Raw genomic sequence first — 15,302 nt, 5'->3', positions numbered from 1 at the left:
CTAGTCAACAAAATATTCCATATTTCAAATATCTGAAGAAAAATAGGAGTAAGGCCAAGAAATAGAGAAGCGCTCCTATTGAATCCATGGTCCACTCCACGTAGGGGTTAGAATTTATTGTTTTGGACAAATTTTTATTTGGATATATAATATGGATAAGGTATCGATATCTTATTATATGTATTGATATTATCGATACTTGATATCGATATGGATCGAGAATAAATATCAATCAAAAAGTGATTCGTTTCTTAAAAATGCTTCACTATTTTCTTTAAGGGGAATGGTTTAAAGTCAGTAGTAGCACGACTGGTCAAGGTTCCTTGTTAATGCTCCAAGTTACACAATTACTATCCTCCACCTTTTTTCTTTTAGACTTAAAATTTTTTTTTTTTGGGTTGAATTTTAGACTTCAATTAACAATTACATTAAAGTGTATAAACTCTGGTCCTCCCCCAACGCAAAACCCCCTTCTCATATGGCATCGAATCGGGGGTACGGTTGCAAGGGGTGGGATTTGGAGACGAGGTTGCGAGGAACGGATTCGCTCCCCACAAGGGGACGGGTAGGGACAGATCTTCATCTTTCATAGGGTTGTAGTAAGTGTGGTCTCCATGCCCCATGGAGGATGGATCTACGAACACATGTCCCCATATGGGGAGCTGTTTGTGGGGTTAGGGGGCGAAACTGGGCGTGAGGGTGGAGTTCTAGGTGGGTTAGGAGGAAGAAGAGGGATTGGACTGGTTGATGGTGTTACTTCATCCTTTGTGAAGAAAGAGGAGGCGAAGGAGGATGTGGGTCTCATTTTTGTCTTATGGGATCTTTATCCTCTCAATTACACTACCAGTACTTGACGTCAAGTACATCTAACAGAAGAGGTAGAAATGACTATCCTACTCCCTGCTTGAACACACTATCCGAGGTAGGGTCCACATGAGATCCACCTTCCTCTATTTAGATGTACTAGACGTCAAGTACGTGCAGTTTAATTGAGTGGATAAAAATTCTTGTCTTATGGCTAGTTTTATTATAAGAAAAAAACAAATCCCAAATCATAAGAGTCAGTTTTGATCAGTTTTGTGTCCATTAGGAAAAGTACAAAGAGGAAGCTCTTAGTCTTCGTACGAAGTGCTGAGCCGGACTCGCCACAGCCATCCATACTCTCCCATACTCTGATACCCATAAATTAACCAGAGTACGGTTCAGCTCCCCCGCATGGGAACGGGTGTGGAGCCAATAATAGTCAAAGCTGAATGCATTATTTTTTAGCGTTGCAAGTCTTTACAGAGTAGATTTTTCTTTTTTGGGGTAAGAAGTCTTTACTTTACAGAGTTGATAGAAAGCCGGTAGTCCCCTTGTCATTTAATCACGTTCTCGAGAGCAATCAAGAAGAGATTCTCCCTGTCTTTCCAATCAAGAGGGATCTAAATTGGTAAGTAACGTCCCACTCAATAGTCATGCTGATTTTGGCAAGTCAATTTTTAATGAGAGACAGCCATCTCATTCAAATTCCTTAGTGGTGAGTAAAGACTTAACAAATGGGTTGGGCGGGCCAAATTCTGGAGCTCCAATTAGTGCTGGTTCTCAGTCCGGGTTCGTTTATAGTGATGGTGCTTCTTCTGAGTCAAAGGATTAGGGCAGTGAAGGTGGTTCTAGGTCAGATGGTAGTGCTTCTTCTGAAGAAGATGATTTGGAAGAAAGGGAGGTGCAGGTTAAAACGGGACATCAAGGTAAATCTGTGGTGCCGAACCAAAAAGAGGGAGGGAGTTCGAATATGTATAATTCTCACTTTCAAGATGGAGCTATCTTTTTAAATATGTCTAATGAGATAGAATCAGTTCAAAAATCAAATTCTCATGGGTCAGGTTATGACCAATCTAATTAAGAGTAGGTGCAAGGCGGGTAGACTAAATTGCCGGGTTGAAAAAATCGTGTTAGACATGGGAATGCTCTTCGAGGTGGTCGTGTGGGTTCCCATATGGCAATCTCAGTTATTTGCAGAACTCGAAATCAAAGAAATGCAAATCTTGGTGTTAAGGCGGTGGACGTGGTACTAGAAAAACATCAGGTTTAAAAGAAGTTAAAAGTGGGATTGCAAAAAATTCCATCTCCCTTTTCGCCAGAGAAGGAGGCTCTTTCGATCCGTGTGGTTCTTGATCGGTCTGGTTTATATGCTGAGATCCATAGACGATCGAATAGAATAAGGACCCTCTCGATGCACCTCATAGATCTCCCGTAGTCTTATTTTATTATTTCTCTTGGGTGAGCGAGTGACTTATTGCCCTCACCAGTGTGTTTAGGACTGAGTCACCTTTTTAAGTTTTAGTTTTCTTTGCCTTTGGTCTGTATTTAAGCTTGTTTGCCTCTTTTTTAATCTTTAATAAATTTTTTATTTAAAAAAAAAAAATCAATAGAAAAAAAAAAATAAAAAATACCTCTGGAGGTAAAGTAAAAAACAACAAGACGGGTGGCAGTTGTGTTGGATTAATTGTCTAGATCAGAAGGTTAAGTGTTATCTATTTTTAGGACTTCTGTAACCAAAATCATGCTTGTAAATGTGTCAGCAGTGTGTGTGATCCTATTTCCAAAATCATGCTTTGTCGTCGTCTGACCCAACACAATATTATATTCCCGCCAATGCTTTCATTTCTCCAATTTTGTATTATTTTTGGGCAAAATATTCAGGAGAATTTATTTCTTAACTCGGGAGATAAACTGACTCAGCACTTCCCTTCGATTCAGTTGATAAAGCTCCCTCGTTCTTCACTCCCTTCTCTCGTTTTTCACTCCCTTCTCTACAGAGGACCGTTATTTTGCTACCCAGAGAGCCAATTTTGTCACCCCTTCCCCCTGACTTTCACCAATTACTTCCCTCCTTGATTCAAGTTTTGTTGTCTGTGGATATTCAGATTAGTGAGCAGAAAGAGAACCGAACGGGGGCTTTGCTGTTTCCATATCTCTAAACTCTCTCACCTTGCACAACATGAAGCAGACCCAGAAAAAACAAGCAGAGGTATTAATTTAATAATTATTGCTACTTTTATTATTATTTTCTCCCATCTGGGTTCTTGAGTTGGATTTCTAGAGACTTTAATATTATAGTTTTTTTTTTCGCTGGGGCAACATTTGTCCATTTCTTCCTTCCCCTTCACCCCAACCCCCTTCTCTCTTAGTTTAAGAAATTGCAGTGAACTTGGGTTGAAATCTTGTGTTTCCGTTGCATGGACCTGTAGCTCCTTTGGCCGAGAGTTATCCTGAACAAATGGCTCAACATCAGCTCCAGCGGAAACAATTTCAGTGCGGATACCGACGAAGGTGACAACAGCTCTGATTCTGAGGATGAAGGTGAGAAGAAGATAACCCCGGACACATAATTTTTCTTTGATTTGTCATTAAAAGTTTGAGTTTTACTTGTTACTCCTTATTTATGCAAGTTTCAAGAACTCCTTTTGAAGTTTTGCTTGATTGAAACTTTTATTTTGTTCAGAATTTTTTCGTTGGGGACAAGATTCGTTCTTTGGAGACAAAAAAGGTGAGCGCAATGGTAACGCGTGTAATATCGAATTTTATTTGATTTTTTGAATTGGTGAGAGCCATTTTTTTTTCCCTGGTTGAACCTTGGTGCCCATGAGTAAAATAATTTCAATTGATGAAAATGAAGAAAAATTCACCCTCCCAGAGAAAAGCTTTGCCATATTTTTTCTGGTTGAATCTTGGTGCCCATAAGTGTTTGCTTGTAATTGATTCTTTCTATTAATATTACGAGTGCTTTGTATAAACAATTACCAGCTCTCTCTCTCTCTCTCTCTCTCTATGAGTATAAACTGTCCTGTTTACATGAATAGGTAAGATAATGCCTCTGCTACTAAATAAATGCAAAATCCAAGTATTTGCTTGTAATTGATTCTTTCTATTAATATCCCACCAATGAACTCTTTAAGGTATTAAAATAACCATATCTAGAACAGACCTGGAGGCAGTTTAAATTAATCAAGAAATAAAAAGAATTGGAAACTGTTGCTTCCAGAACTTTATCTGGGGAAGAGGATGACTATTAACCAGTGATTTTAATTCTGTTTTTCACATGCTTCCTTCTCATTGAGTTCCTTTCCATGAAATGTTTCCGTATTATTGCATTTTCCATTGAATAACTTATGGCCTTAATTTATAGGAGCCTCTGAAACTCTTCCCAAGAGGAGGAGACGGAATTCAGAAACCCTTCGAGCTCAATACATAAACACCAAAGAACTCAGGCATGTTAGACAGCTTTTGGAGTGAGGGGGAAGAATCATTTTCTCTCTTTTTTATTTTTATATTTCATCTATCATGAGTTTCTTGCTGACTCTTCAGTTCTGGCCTTATTAGGATTTCTGTAGGGACATGGAACGTAGGGGGTAAATTTCCTCCTGATGATCTAGACATCTCAGAGTGGCTAGAAATGGATGAGCCTGCCGATATGTATGTGATCGGGTAATCATCTCTTTCCTTTTATTTCCATAATCTGCTAGTTAGAGTTTAGTGCATAAGTTGATTGGCTGCTTCTCTGGCAGTTCTGGGCCCATCAAAAGATTTGATCTATGCCAGAGTTAATGCTACTTATTCTCCACTAAATGCATATTTGTTTCTTTCATCAAAACTTGTTTCATCATACTTGTTTGTTTTCTTTTCCCACTTTTCCAGTTAATGAAAAGTATTTATGACTCTTATTTGTACCCTAATATATCACCATCTTTTTTTTTTCAATGAAAGTATATCACCATCATTAATTGTATAAACTTATCACACTTATGTGTGGAAAATTTCATTTTAGACTAACAGTATTTTATCTTTGTAGTCTTCAGGAGATTGTCCCATTAAATGCAGGAAATATCTTTGGTGCTGAGGACAGCCGTCCTGTTCCAAAATGGGAAAATATTATTCGTGAAACACTGAACAGAATTCAACAAGAGAAGCCAAAGTATAAATGCTACAGTGATCCTCCTTCACCATCTAGGTTCAAGCCATCAGATGATGTCCCTGATATCGAAGATGAATTCCTTGTTGAAACTGATAGTGATAGAGATGAGCAAGTATATCCATTGGATGAAGAATCCAATGGTTCTGATGAAGTCAAGGATGCAACCACCACAAGTGAGAATGAGTTTGTACGATCTGAAGCTTCAAACACCACTGAAAATGCAGATACAATCTCATCAAGAGAACGTGATTTACAGAGACAGTTTTCTTCCTCAAAGAGATTAGATAGGTTAAATTGCTTTAGGGCAGAGGAGTCCATGGAAAATCCAGAGTCATCAGTTCCCCAACAGAAAGGCATATTATCTAAAACACTTAGTGGGACAGAGAGGATTGGTTTGAGTTGGCCTGAGCCACCAATGGACTTGCTGGCTAAGCATGTTTTAGAGAGACCCAATTCCTTCAAATCAGTCAAGTCCTTCAAAGCATCTAAGTCTTTCAAAACATCTTATTCCTTCAAGTCATCTACTTGTGGGGATTGTAGAGGAGCATCAGAAACAGCTTTGCTAACCAATATTGACCTGGAAACCATCATACGCCGCAAAAGGTCACCTTTTGTAAGAATAATTAGTAAGAAAATGGTTGGGATTTTCCTTTCTATATGGGTTCGTAGAAGCTTGCGTAGACATATTCGGAACGTGAAAGTGTCTACCGTTGGTGTTGGTGTTATGGGCTACATCGGTAATAAGGTGAGTTCTTAACTAGTTTTTCTATCCTTGCAGTTTTATGCAGTGCTGCCTTTTTACTATCAATTCTATGTAGTAGCCTTTGTTAAGTCTTGCTGACAATTCTGTTTCTTTGAATGCAATAGATTGCTTTGCCAATGTATATATATACTTTAGAGTATAAATTTGGTTTGGAGGGTTTTGCATCTCCTTGAATTTTATGCCTCTCATTGAGTAGAAACTCACTACAATCATATTTGTTTTCCCCTCCCTCCTGGATTTCTGCGTAGGCATTTTATGATAATCGTCTGGCCAAGCCTAAGGCCATTTCATTTGTGAACGGAAAGGATGATATTCTTTTGACCAATAAAATGAGAGTTCTTTTTTCTGCCAACTTCCACTCACTTTTCTGTCCCCCCCCCCCCCTTTTAAGTTGGATATTTAGTATTTCATGCTACCAAATTCCAATATATATAATCGAATTCTCCATTAGGTTAACATAGTCAACCGCTCTTTTCTTCTTTGCTCTTGATGCATTAAATTTTCTCTTAAAAAAGTTGTCAAGGTTGACTTCCTAATGTTTAAATGGGTAACTGCATATAACAATTACTTGGAAGCTGTTAGTAACTTCTTGCAGTGCAAATGAAAGTATAGATATTGATATACAAGGCCTAAACCTTGGAAAAATTCAAGATGAGAAATGAAACTACTGTTTTCCCACTGCTGACATCTACAAAACAACTACAATTTATGAATAACATCCTTAAGAATGTACTTTGAAACAATATAAACGTCTGTTAACATGTTTCTGGAAAATAGCTAAAACCTTATTGAATTTCTCAATATCTAATAACTTCTCTGACAGTTTATTGTCAATTTGTCATTACCATTTCAAAATTTCCCATTCATTTAGATAATTTTTCCCCCGTTGTTTTTGTCTTTCCTTGATTTATGAATAATGAGATCAATTGAGTTGATTTTGTTTTAGTTTCCCCATCAATAACAATAATCTAAGAAGACTTGTCATTGAATTACCACATGCAACTAATCATTTTGAAAATGTTTTTCACCCTTGAACTAACACTTCACTGTCTTATGATCTTACACCTAGTCATTTTCATCTTTGTCAATTGATCACATTTCTTTACTCATGTTGATGTTTAAAGTAGTTGGTGGATTTCTCTTCACATAGATAATATAGCCATTAGCAAAAGAAACATCAGTATAAATGGCACTTTTGAGAGGGTTGGTGATGAAATTTCCAGGAGAAACAATCAGAAAATCATCAAAATTCCAGTAAGTATACACTAGGAACTTCAGATAACTTAATCCTAAACAAAGAGCCAGAAAATCCATGAACTGCGTCGAAGGATGAACCTCCAATATAAAATGGAATCAACTAAAAAATAGTGAGAGAAAATTAAGGAGTGAATATGGTTGAGAGAAGGAATTACAATCTGTGCATCAGCCTTTTTGATTCCTTTAACTAGAACTCCAGAAACTTAACTCCTAATTGAAACTAGACTATTTGGCTCCTTCCTTGACTTACTCTAGTTAGAAGTATATTCATAAATCTTGAATTCATCGCACTTAGACCTTCTAACTAGATAGTTTGTCAAACAACATTGTTATTAGGGTGAGAGACACACAAGGAACCAAGATCTTGTGCACAAGGGGTTCTACTAACTGAAGCTGAGGCTCACATGTATTTCATAAGATAGTGTGGATTAATGTACAACTAAAAAAATATCAAAATAAGATCAAATGGATATAGAAATTTGCGAGAAGTTAGCTGACTAATGTGCTAGACAACAACCTAATCAATGTGTAAAATTACATGTCAGCCTTTATTCAACAAGAGCAAGAAACAGGGTTGCTATGGACAAAATAACAGACAAGCTTCTGCTTTATGTTTGAAGAGAACAGCCCAGAAAGACAAAGGGAACACGTTAGTGAACCAAGCTTTAGGCAGCAGGCCATGAGTGATGCACCTTGATAACATTGGCGCAAATACTGCATCATTTGTCTTGCAATTCACTGGCTTATATTTTCAATTTAATTTTTCATCTTAAGCAGTGCATTGGTTGCCACATCTTCTAGCTCACTCCATAATCCATCTGGGTAATCTATACGTGTCAAATATAAAAAAATTTTGACAATTGGAGGTAGTTCAAATTTTATTTGCTTTTGGGTAATGAATCCAGTGTAAAGGTTCAAAGGATAGCTTTTCATTTGCTAATTTTGTCACATGGTCTGATATGTTGTTTAGATGAACAATATTATATGTCAAGGCCTAGGTCGACTAATTCTTTGGCTGATGAACTGGCCAGGCAAGGTGTTGTCAGGCCTGATTGTGGTTGGGGATAATTCTGCTTTGTGAGGTTTTGTTGGGTGCTTTGATATGTGCCCTCCTTGTGTCTTCTTCTCTTCTTTGTTGCATGTTTTTCTGTTTTGGCTGGGTTTAGCCTTCTTTTTTTGTTGTTGTACTCTATCTGATCTTTCTTCTTAATGAGGTTGTTATCCTTAAAAAAAAAACAATTACAAGTTGGGATTGTCAGAATGACACCTCTATAGGTGTATTTGGAACATGTAACCTTTTTTTTTGTTGCCCCTAGTTCTTTAAGTCGGGGTAAAAGAGGGTTTTCAAAATTATTTGAAAGTGACTTACCATTATGTCATTTTCAAGAGTTGTTATTGTCTGGTACATTTTTTCGAGTACACATGTGAAATGACAGGTTTTACCCTCACTGAAAGGAAAAAGTGCGTTAAACTATTTTATTGCCCCTAGTTCATTATGCTTGAGTTGTGTTAACGACCTGATTTTATTGTATGATTAATTGGTGGTATCTTGACAATCTTTTAATATTTAATCTTCCAGGGATCAGTATCAGTGAGCATGTCTATATATCAGACACATTTTTGCTTTATCTGTACTCATCTAACATCAGGTGAGAAGGATGGGGATGAACATAAAAGGAATGCTGATGTGCAAGAAATACATCGTAGGACACATTTCAATCCAGTTTCTGGTATGGGATTCCCGAAGACCATCCTTGACCATGAGTAAGGGAGAAGTTCATTTTTTTTCTTTCTGTTTCAGTGCAAAGTAGATTATTATTTTGGAATTTGGAGCTACATATATATATTTTTTATAGAGGGGGGGGATCGAACCAGGGAGGAGGTAAGGTACTAGCCAGGAGACTCGAACTCGAGACCTCCTAGTGAACATGGGCATGAAGCAGAACTACAAGGAAAAACTGTAAACATGGATGTGTATAATAGAATAGAAGCAACCTAGACATAAATACAGAGAAGTTCTTGTAGTGCACTCTGTAGTTTCTCAGATTGTTTCTGGTGCGCGCTTGACTGTCCTAGGGGCGACTTGCTTGCTTATTCTGGAGCACTAACCGTTGTATATAGATAGTTCTAGGCTAGGTATGACTGCCAGTTAGGGTTGTCCGCCTGCTGGACCAATAGGAGGGTGGTTCTGTTCCCGCAAAGTGTGCTGCTGGCTAAAAACTGGTCTCTTTACGGCTCCAATAAAGAAAGACGACTCTTGCCCAAGAGCTGTTTATAATCTAACAATTATGCCTTGTTATATCCTCTTAACATGAAAATGGTGCAATCAAAATTTTTTCTCTATTGCATTTATTCTCTATTTGCAAATATCATGAACTTTTACTTTGTCAATGACATAAAAATTAACATTTTAATGGATCTTTATCTTCCCCTTAATTTCAATTTCCTTTCCCCTAGCCCCTCTTTGCCCATATATATTTCAATATCCATCCTTCTGCCAAATTTGAGTTTTTAAGTGCCATTATTCCCTTTTGCAGAAGAGTTATCTGGTTGGGGGACCTAAATTATCGTATCAACTTATCATATGAGAAGACACGAGAACTCATATCCAAAAACGAATGGTCCAAGTTGATTGAGCAGGACCAGGTAACTTTTGATTCAATTTCATTGATAGTGTGAGTTATTTCCATAGTGAACTTTTGTTGTTCTTCTAATGCTGGAACTGTTTTCAATTCTCACGTAGAAGATTTAAAGAACATAATATTTGATTTAGTAGTAGTAATCTATAAGCTTAGGCTGTTTAAGTCTTATTAGAACGCTTAAAACTTAAAATTATACAGAAATATGTCTCTGAGAATATGTAGGATTTTTCTGGCATAGTAAGATGGGTTTTGGTATAATTTGTTCTTAATATGTATAAACACAAAATATTAAGTATAATAAATGGATGATAACGAAAAAAAAAATTTAATGTGATTTGGTGTAGAGAGTACTATTCTAAGACATTCTGTTCAGGAATGGTAATTTTTTTGATCAAAATCTTGTATGTAGAGGTAGTATATGCAAATTAACTGACTTTTTCTCATATTAAATGAAAAAATGTCATTAACTCTGAGAACCCCTTCTGTGGAGAAAATATTCTTGAATTTCTTTTGAAGATGTAGATAGATTCCATGTACAGTTGACACTAGTCATTAGTCAATGAGAGTATAAGGAGATAATTGTATGACGAATCACTGCAGGAATAACATTTGTGGCAAAGGCAGTAGGACCTGTTGTTTCTTTTCCTCCCTTATCTTTCTTGTTACTAGTGCACTTTTTCCTGCTACAAATGAGGAAAAATCCAGAAAGAACTTCAATCATGTGTCTGGACTCTGGAATCGATGCCTGCCAAAAAGATAGTGTTGAAAGTCAATTGTTAGAGCATCCATGATCTTGACCTTGCAGTAGAAAAAACACCTCTTCAATGTACTGAGGCCAATATTTTCTCCAAAATTTACAAACTCATTCCAACTTCAATTCTTGCAAATATGTGCAACAGATTACAAAAAACAAAAAAACATGTTCAAACTCTAGAAAATTTGCAGGGAGAAGTTAACAGAATTTAAAGTCAATGATTTTCCCTATTTATCTACATTATGAAATCATGGGAAGTGAAATAATATGGTCATTACTGTTTTTTAGGAACCTGAATAACCGAGAAGCCTTTCACTGATTTGCTTTTTGTGGTTGCAACAATTCCATAATTGATGATATTGTGCCTGATAGGTGAGAGTATGGTAGGCTCTAAAGATGGAATATTTATTGTTAAATCTATGTTCAACATGCGTACAACGACACGTCAACGTAGTATTATCTTAAAGTTGTAAATGGAAGGTTCCTATTACATTTCAGTTTTTTGTGTGGACGGTGGCCACAGATAACATTGTGACCATTGATCACTTAATTCACAAGGAAGAGGGAGAGGGTGGGGTTTGCAAATTCTAACTCTTTCCGCTCACGTTCATCCCTTATTTACTATTTTTAATGCCCTTGGAATATCTGAGCATCCATTGCATAGGATCTTATTGAAATTCCTGTACCATTATAAAGGAGTGAGTGACTCTATCTTTGAATATCGAGCATTACATTAGGTATTCAGTGTTGCAATCTCTTAAAAATCTGGGGTTTGTGCCCTGTGCACAAACTCATGCAGACAGAATCAATGTCATCATCATGCAAATCTTGATTCAACTATATGTACTCCCCAATTCTCAGATATTTGATGGATCTGTTCGTTTTATTGTTTGGATATTGACTTTGATGACTATTGGAATTATCTGACCTGGTTGTTGCAGCTCATACGAGAATTGAGAAAAGGTCAAGCATTTGATGGATGGTCCGAAGGTACTCTAAATTTTCCACCAACATACAAGTATGAGTTTAATTCGGAGAAGTATTGTGGGGAGGATCCAAAAGCTGGGAGGCGTAATCCAGCATGGTATGAATCTGTGAGTTTCTGTTGGTTCATTTCAATATTGGGTTTGACCTCTCCATCCACTTATATTTGTGTCCATTTGATATTGAATCATCTCTTACAAATGAGTGTATTTATTCATAAGTGTCTGGTTACTGGTCAGGTTTGTCCATGCGAATCTTTTCTTCAATTCATCCATTTTGTCTTCTGAGCCTATACTGTTTTAGAGAAAGTAAGGACACTCCAGTCATGTGGCTGGAGGATCCTGAGCGGCTTGAGTCAATGATCCAAAGAGGCTCTGGAAATAGCGACAGAAGCATTTTAAGATGACAGGCATTTGAATAAGCAAATGTGAAGATTTAGATATTCCAAGGAGGTCTTTTAAGCTGATTCAAGAAAAGTAGACATTCCAGAGAACCTTGAGTCAATAAAATCTAAAGAGATCACATTACTTCATCCAACACCAGACAAAAACATGAAAAATGGGACAAATTGCCCTGAAAATTGATCAAGTAAACTGCAAGTGCCAAACACAAGGAGTATGGTGAATACACTCCAAAGTTCAAATGCAAGAACCATATAACACACAAACGTGCACAAAGAACTCTCAACTTACAGTAGCCTAATTCACTGCAGCTATACATTCTCTAACAAGACATTTTCTACACATCCCAAATGAATACCTCTTAACTAACTGTACCTTCCACAATCATGTGCTCAACACCCTACTGCTTATAAACCACAATTCTTCGCAACCAGCAGCCTTATAGGGATACCCTTCGGCTTATTCGACCACCATTTACACGTGCATCCAACATTTTAAATAGCAACCGCTACATGCATATTGCACATATATATACATATATATGCTGAAAGTAAAAAAATATAAAGATGACATGCTAGTAATGATCATAAAGAGGTAGCTTTTCCTATATCATCATTCCTTCATGTCAACCCCCATAAATAGGATAAACAATTGCATATGCTTACTATATTATGTTGGATAATGGACACTCATATATGGGTCATAAATGTGTTCATCTTTCAGGTGTGACCGCATCCTTTCATTTGGAAATGGAATGAAGCTGTTGAACTATAAGAGGGTTGAGCATACGCTTTCTGATCACCGACCTGTGACTGCCATCTACATGGCTGAGGTTGAGATCTTTTGTCACAGGAAGCTCCAAAGGGCTCTTACATTCACAGATGCAGAGCTGGAAGTTGAAGTTATTATAGCAGATATGGGACTTGATGATGGTATGTGAGGCTAAGTTTTGGAGAGGTAATTTACTTTCAAGGAAAATCCTAATACCTGAGTTTAGATCAATCAAAGTCCTCCATGGTCACCATCTAGTAATGGATGACCATGTTGTATTAGTATAATATGTTTGCATGTTTCTCAGTTTAGGTAAAATATAATTATTTTTTGAGTCCAGGTCAAAAACGAAGAATAAGCAATTTAAACCGGTCTGTCTGAGCATGTCTTTTCCTTTAGATACTAAAAAGGAGTCTTTTTGTCTTGTGGATACATTAGTATTCTCCCCCAAATCAAACTTTTGTGGTCCTCTTTCAGGCTTTATCTCAAGCACCACCCTCTCTCAAAATATCTTGTCTGCTTATTGATGCAGGATATATCTGATTGGGAGCTATAGGATACATACATAGAGTAACCCTTGACGTGCGTGAAGACTTGCTGGATGAGTTCCTTGATTTACGATACAGGCAATTAGTTTTTCTTTACCTATTCTCTAGTATTGATCATACCCTGTCAATTATGTATATTACTATTCTGTTCATGTGTACATTTTAATGCCTAGAGGATAGCCTAATTAATCGTGTCTGAGAGATTGTCTTATATTTGTGGATATCCATCAGTATATAACTTGTACAAGTGGAAGATCCTCAGCTTAGCAATCTTTCCTTCTATGTGTATATACCTTGGTAAATGTATTGAAAATGGCATAAGATTATCTGGTTCGAGGTAGAATTCCAAGTTCTAAAAGTTGCATCCTATGCATTGGTTAAGCAACATTTATTGGAATCCACCAAGGGAGATGCACATGGAGTGTTGTTAGCATTTTCCATAAAGTACATGCATATCCTCTTTACAACTTTTGAAGAACATCTACATACTCAGGAAAGTATCTTCTCCAGTCTCTAGGAGGTCCATAGTTAGGAAGCAGAGGAGAGTAGGGGAGTGGGTCGTGGAGTCTGCTGAAAAGACTGCAGGCTCCCCTTGCTGTTCTCTCACTGAACCTACCAGTTATTACATTGACTCGAGAGGATCTGCACCTCTACATACTCAAGTACATCAGTACATGTAGATGAACCCGTTCCTTCAAGTTTAACAAAGAAAATTAATAAAACATTCAGTCATATCAGAGACCTCTCTGTATAAGACCATTAGTAAAGAAATGTGACAAGTATGGCTTCCAATTTGGCATGCTTAGGCCAATGCTTATCACCCTTTTACTTTTGGGTTTTTTTTAAATGCCCCCCTGAAAATGGCCAAACTTACAGTTGCCTTCCTGAACTTTCACTAATTCCACATGTATCCCTGCTTTCCAAATTAAGTACCACTATAGTGATATAGTCTCTCTCGTTACACAGAGACGTTATGTTATAACGGATCCCATTTTTTTAACATTGATGGACCATTTTGCCCCTTGATAGAGTAGAATGACCAATTTGACCTCAAAAAATGGGTTATACAAAATTTTTTTATTTTTTTTTTAAATTTTATAAGAATTAGTATTCCCTCTCCTTCTTCCCCAAATTGCAAAACAGAGACGGGTTAGGGTTTTTTTTAAAAGCCACTGCCGCCTCTTGCGGTGGCTGAACTAGGAGGCGGCGGCCTTAGAAGGACATGGCGAACAACGTCCGTCCTTCGGCGACGACGATGCCGGCCTCAGATTCTGGTAAAACAACTGGGGGTTTTAAGGTTTAACCCTTTGCAGAAAATTCGTCTGGTTATGTGGTTTCAAACCATACTCGTGGATTCTAAACCTACAAATTGGCTGGATTCCTAATCTAGTTTGCTGTTCTGTCTTTAATCTATCACTCTCTTTATCATTCTAATGAATTCAGATTGGAATGTCTCAATTTCTTCATCTTTGGTTTTATTGTTCTGTCTTGTTTCAAATTGATAATTGGTTAATGTCTTAAAGCCTGATTATTGGTTAAAATTCTGCCATATTCTGATTTCAATTTGCCTTTCTAGTTTTCTAGTTGCAGTTTTTGTTCTGAACTCCAAATTCTAGTAAATGATTTGGTTTTCCTAGTTCAACTCAACTTCTACTTAATTTAAAAATCTATTTCACTTGATGTTTTGGATACAGTTTTACTGTTAAATCTTCAACTTGAATTCCTAATCGATTTCTTATTTGAGTTCTCACAATTTCCTATCAATTCTGCACTTTCTGGGTTTCCTAGTGGAAGAAGGTTTTCGTTATAATTTATAATCCTGCTATCCAACTTTGAATTAGATTTTGCATGACCTCTCAGATTGGTTTTGTTCAGGTTATTAAATTCTCTCTAATTCTGGTTCTTGGTCCTTTTACCCGTGATCTTGTGGCAAGCTCATCTTCTGCTGAAAATCTCTTGGTATGAGGATGGAGATAAGCTTGAGAGATAGATTCAGAAAATGGCCAAACGTACAAATGGGTTGAAGGATACTACTCATCTTCCACAATCGATTTGGGGAAGATGAGTTACAGTTTTTTGTTTTTTTTTTCAAAGGTATTTTTGTCATTCTACATATTAAGGGGCAGAATGGTCCATCAATATTCAAAAATTAGGATCCATTATAACATAACATCTGTGTCTAACGGGCGGGACTATAATGGTACATAGTTTGGAAAGCAAAAGTG

At 37.0% G+C, this 15,302-nt stretch overlaps 1 protein-coding gene across 3 annotated transcripts; it reads left to right on the top strand.

Moving 5' to 3' along the window:
- The first annotated feature begins 2,899 nt into the window (after nucleotides 1-2,899).
- On the top strand, nucleotides 2,900-13,385 carry LOC122665978 (type IV inositol polyphosphate 5-phosphatase 3). 3 transcript variants are annotated; one of them, XM_043862107.1, is made up of 11 exons: nucleotides 2,900-3,013; nucleotides 3,234-3,345; nucleotides 3,488-3,544; nucleotides 4,172-4,253; nucleotides 4,366-4,470; nucleotides 4,835-5,702; nucleotides 8,557-8,741; nucleotides 9,515-9,623; nucleotides 11,315-11,457; nucleotides 12,482-12,715; nucleotides 13,007-13,024. In XM_043862107.1, exons 1-10 carry the CDS (start codon nucleotides 2,984-2,986, stop codon nucleotides 12,696-12,698), a joined length of 1,908 nt encoding a protein of 635 aa, XP_043718042.1. In that variant the 5' UTR covers nucleotides 2,900-2,983; the 3' UTR covers nucleotides 12,699-12,715; nucleotides 13,007-13,024. The 3 variants fall into 3 exon arrangements, with proteins under 3 accessions (XP_043718042.1, XP_043718046.1, XP_043718034.1); XM_043862111.1 differs by having other exon boundaries at nucleotides 4,366-4,458; nucleotides 12,482-13,385; XM_043862099.1 differs by having other exon boundaries at nucleotides 12,482-13,385.
- Nucleotides 13,386-15,302: the final 1,917 nt, after the last annotated feature.

Source organism: Telopea speciosissima, chromosome 1 (genome assembly GCF_018873765.1).
Source record: "Telopea speciosissima isolate NSW1024214 ecotype Mountain lineage chromosome 1, Tspe_v1, whole genome shotgun sequence".
Classification (NCBI taxonomy): Eukaryota; Viridiplantae; Streptophyta; class Magnoliopsida; order Proteales; family Proteaceae; genus Telopea; species Telopea speciosissima.
This window is presented reverse-complemented; position numbering and strand designations above follow the sequence as displayed.

What these genes read in the sequence shown, in the direction of transcription:
- LOC122665978 (XM_043862099.1), top strand. Translation starts at nt 2,984, where the DNA reads ATGAAGCAGACCCAGAAAAAACAAGCAGAG. An exon ending in ATAAACACCAAAGAACTCAG is followed by an intron (nt 4,254 to 4,365) that starts GCATGTTAGACA and finishes TGGCCTTATTAG; the next exon opens with GATTTCTGTAGGGACATGGA. An exon ending in GGGAGGCGTAATCCAGCATG is followed by an intron (nt 11,458 to 12,481) that starts GTATGAATCTGT and finishes TTCATCTTTCAG; the next exon opens with GTGTGACCGCATCCTTTCAT.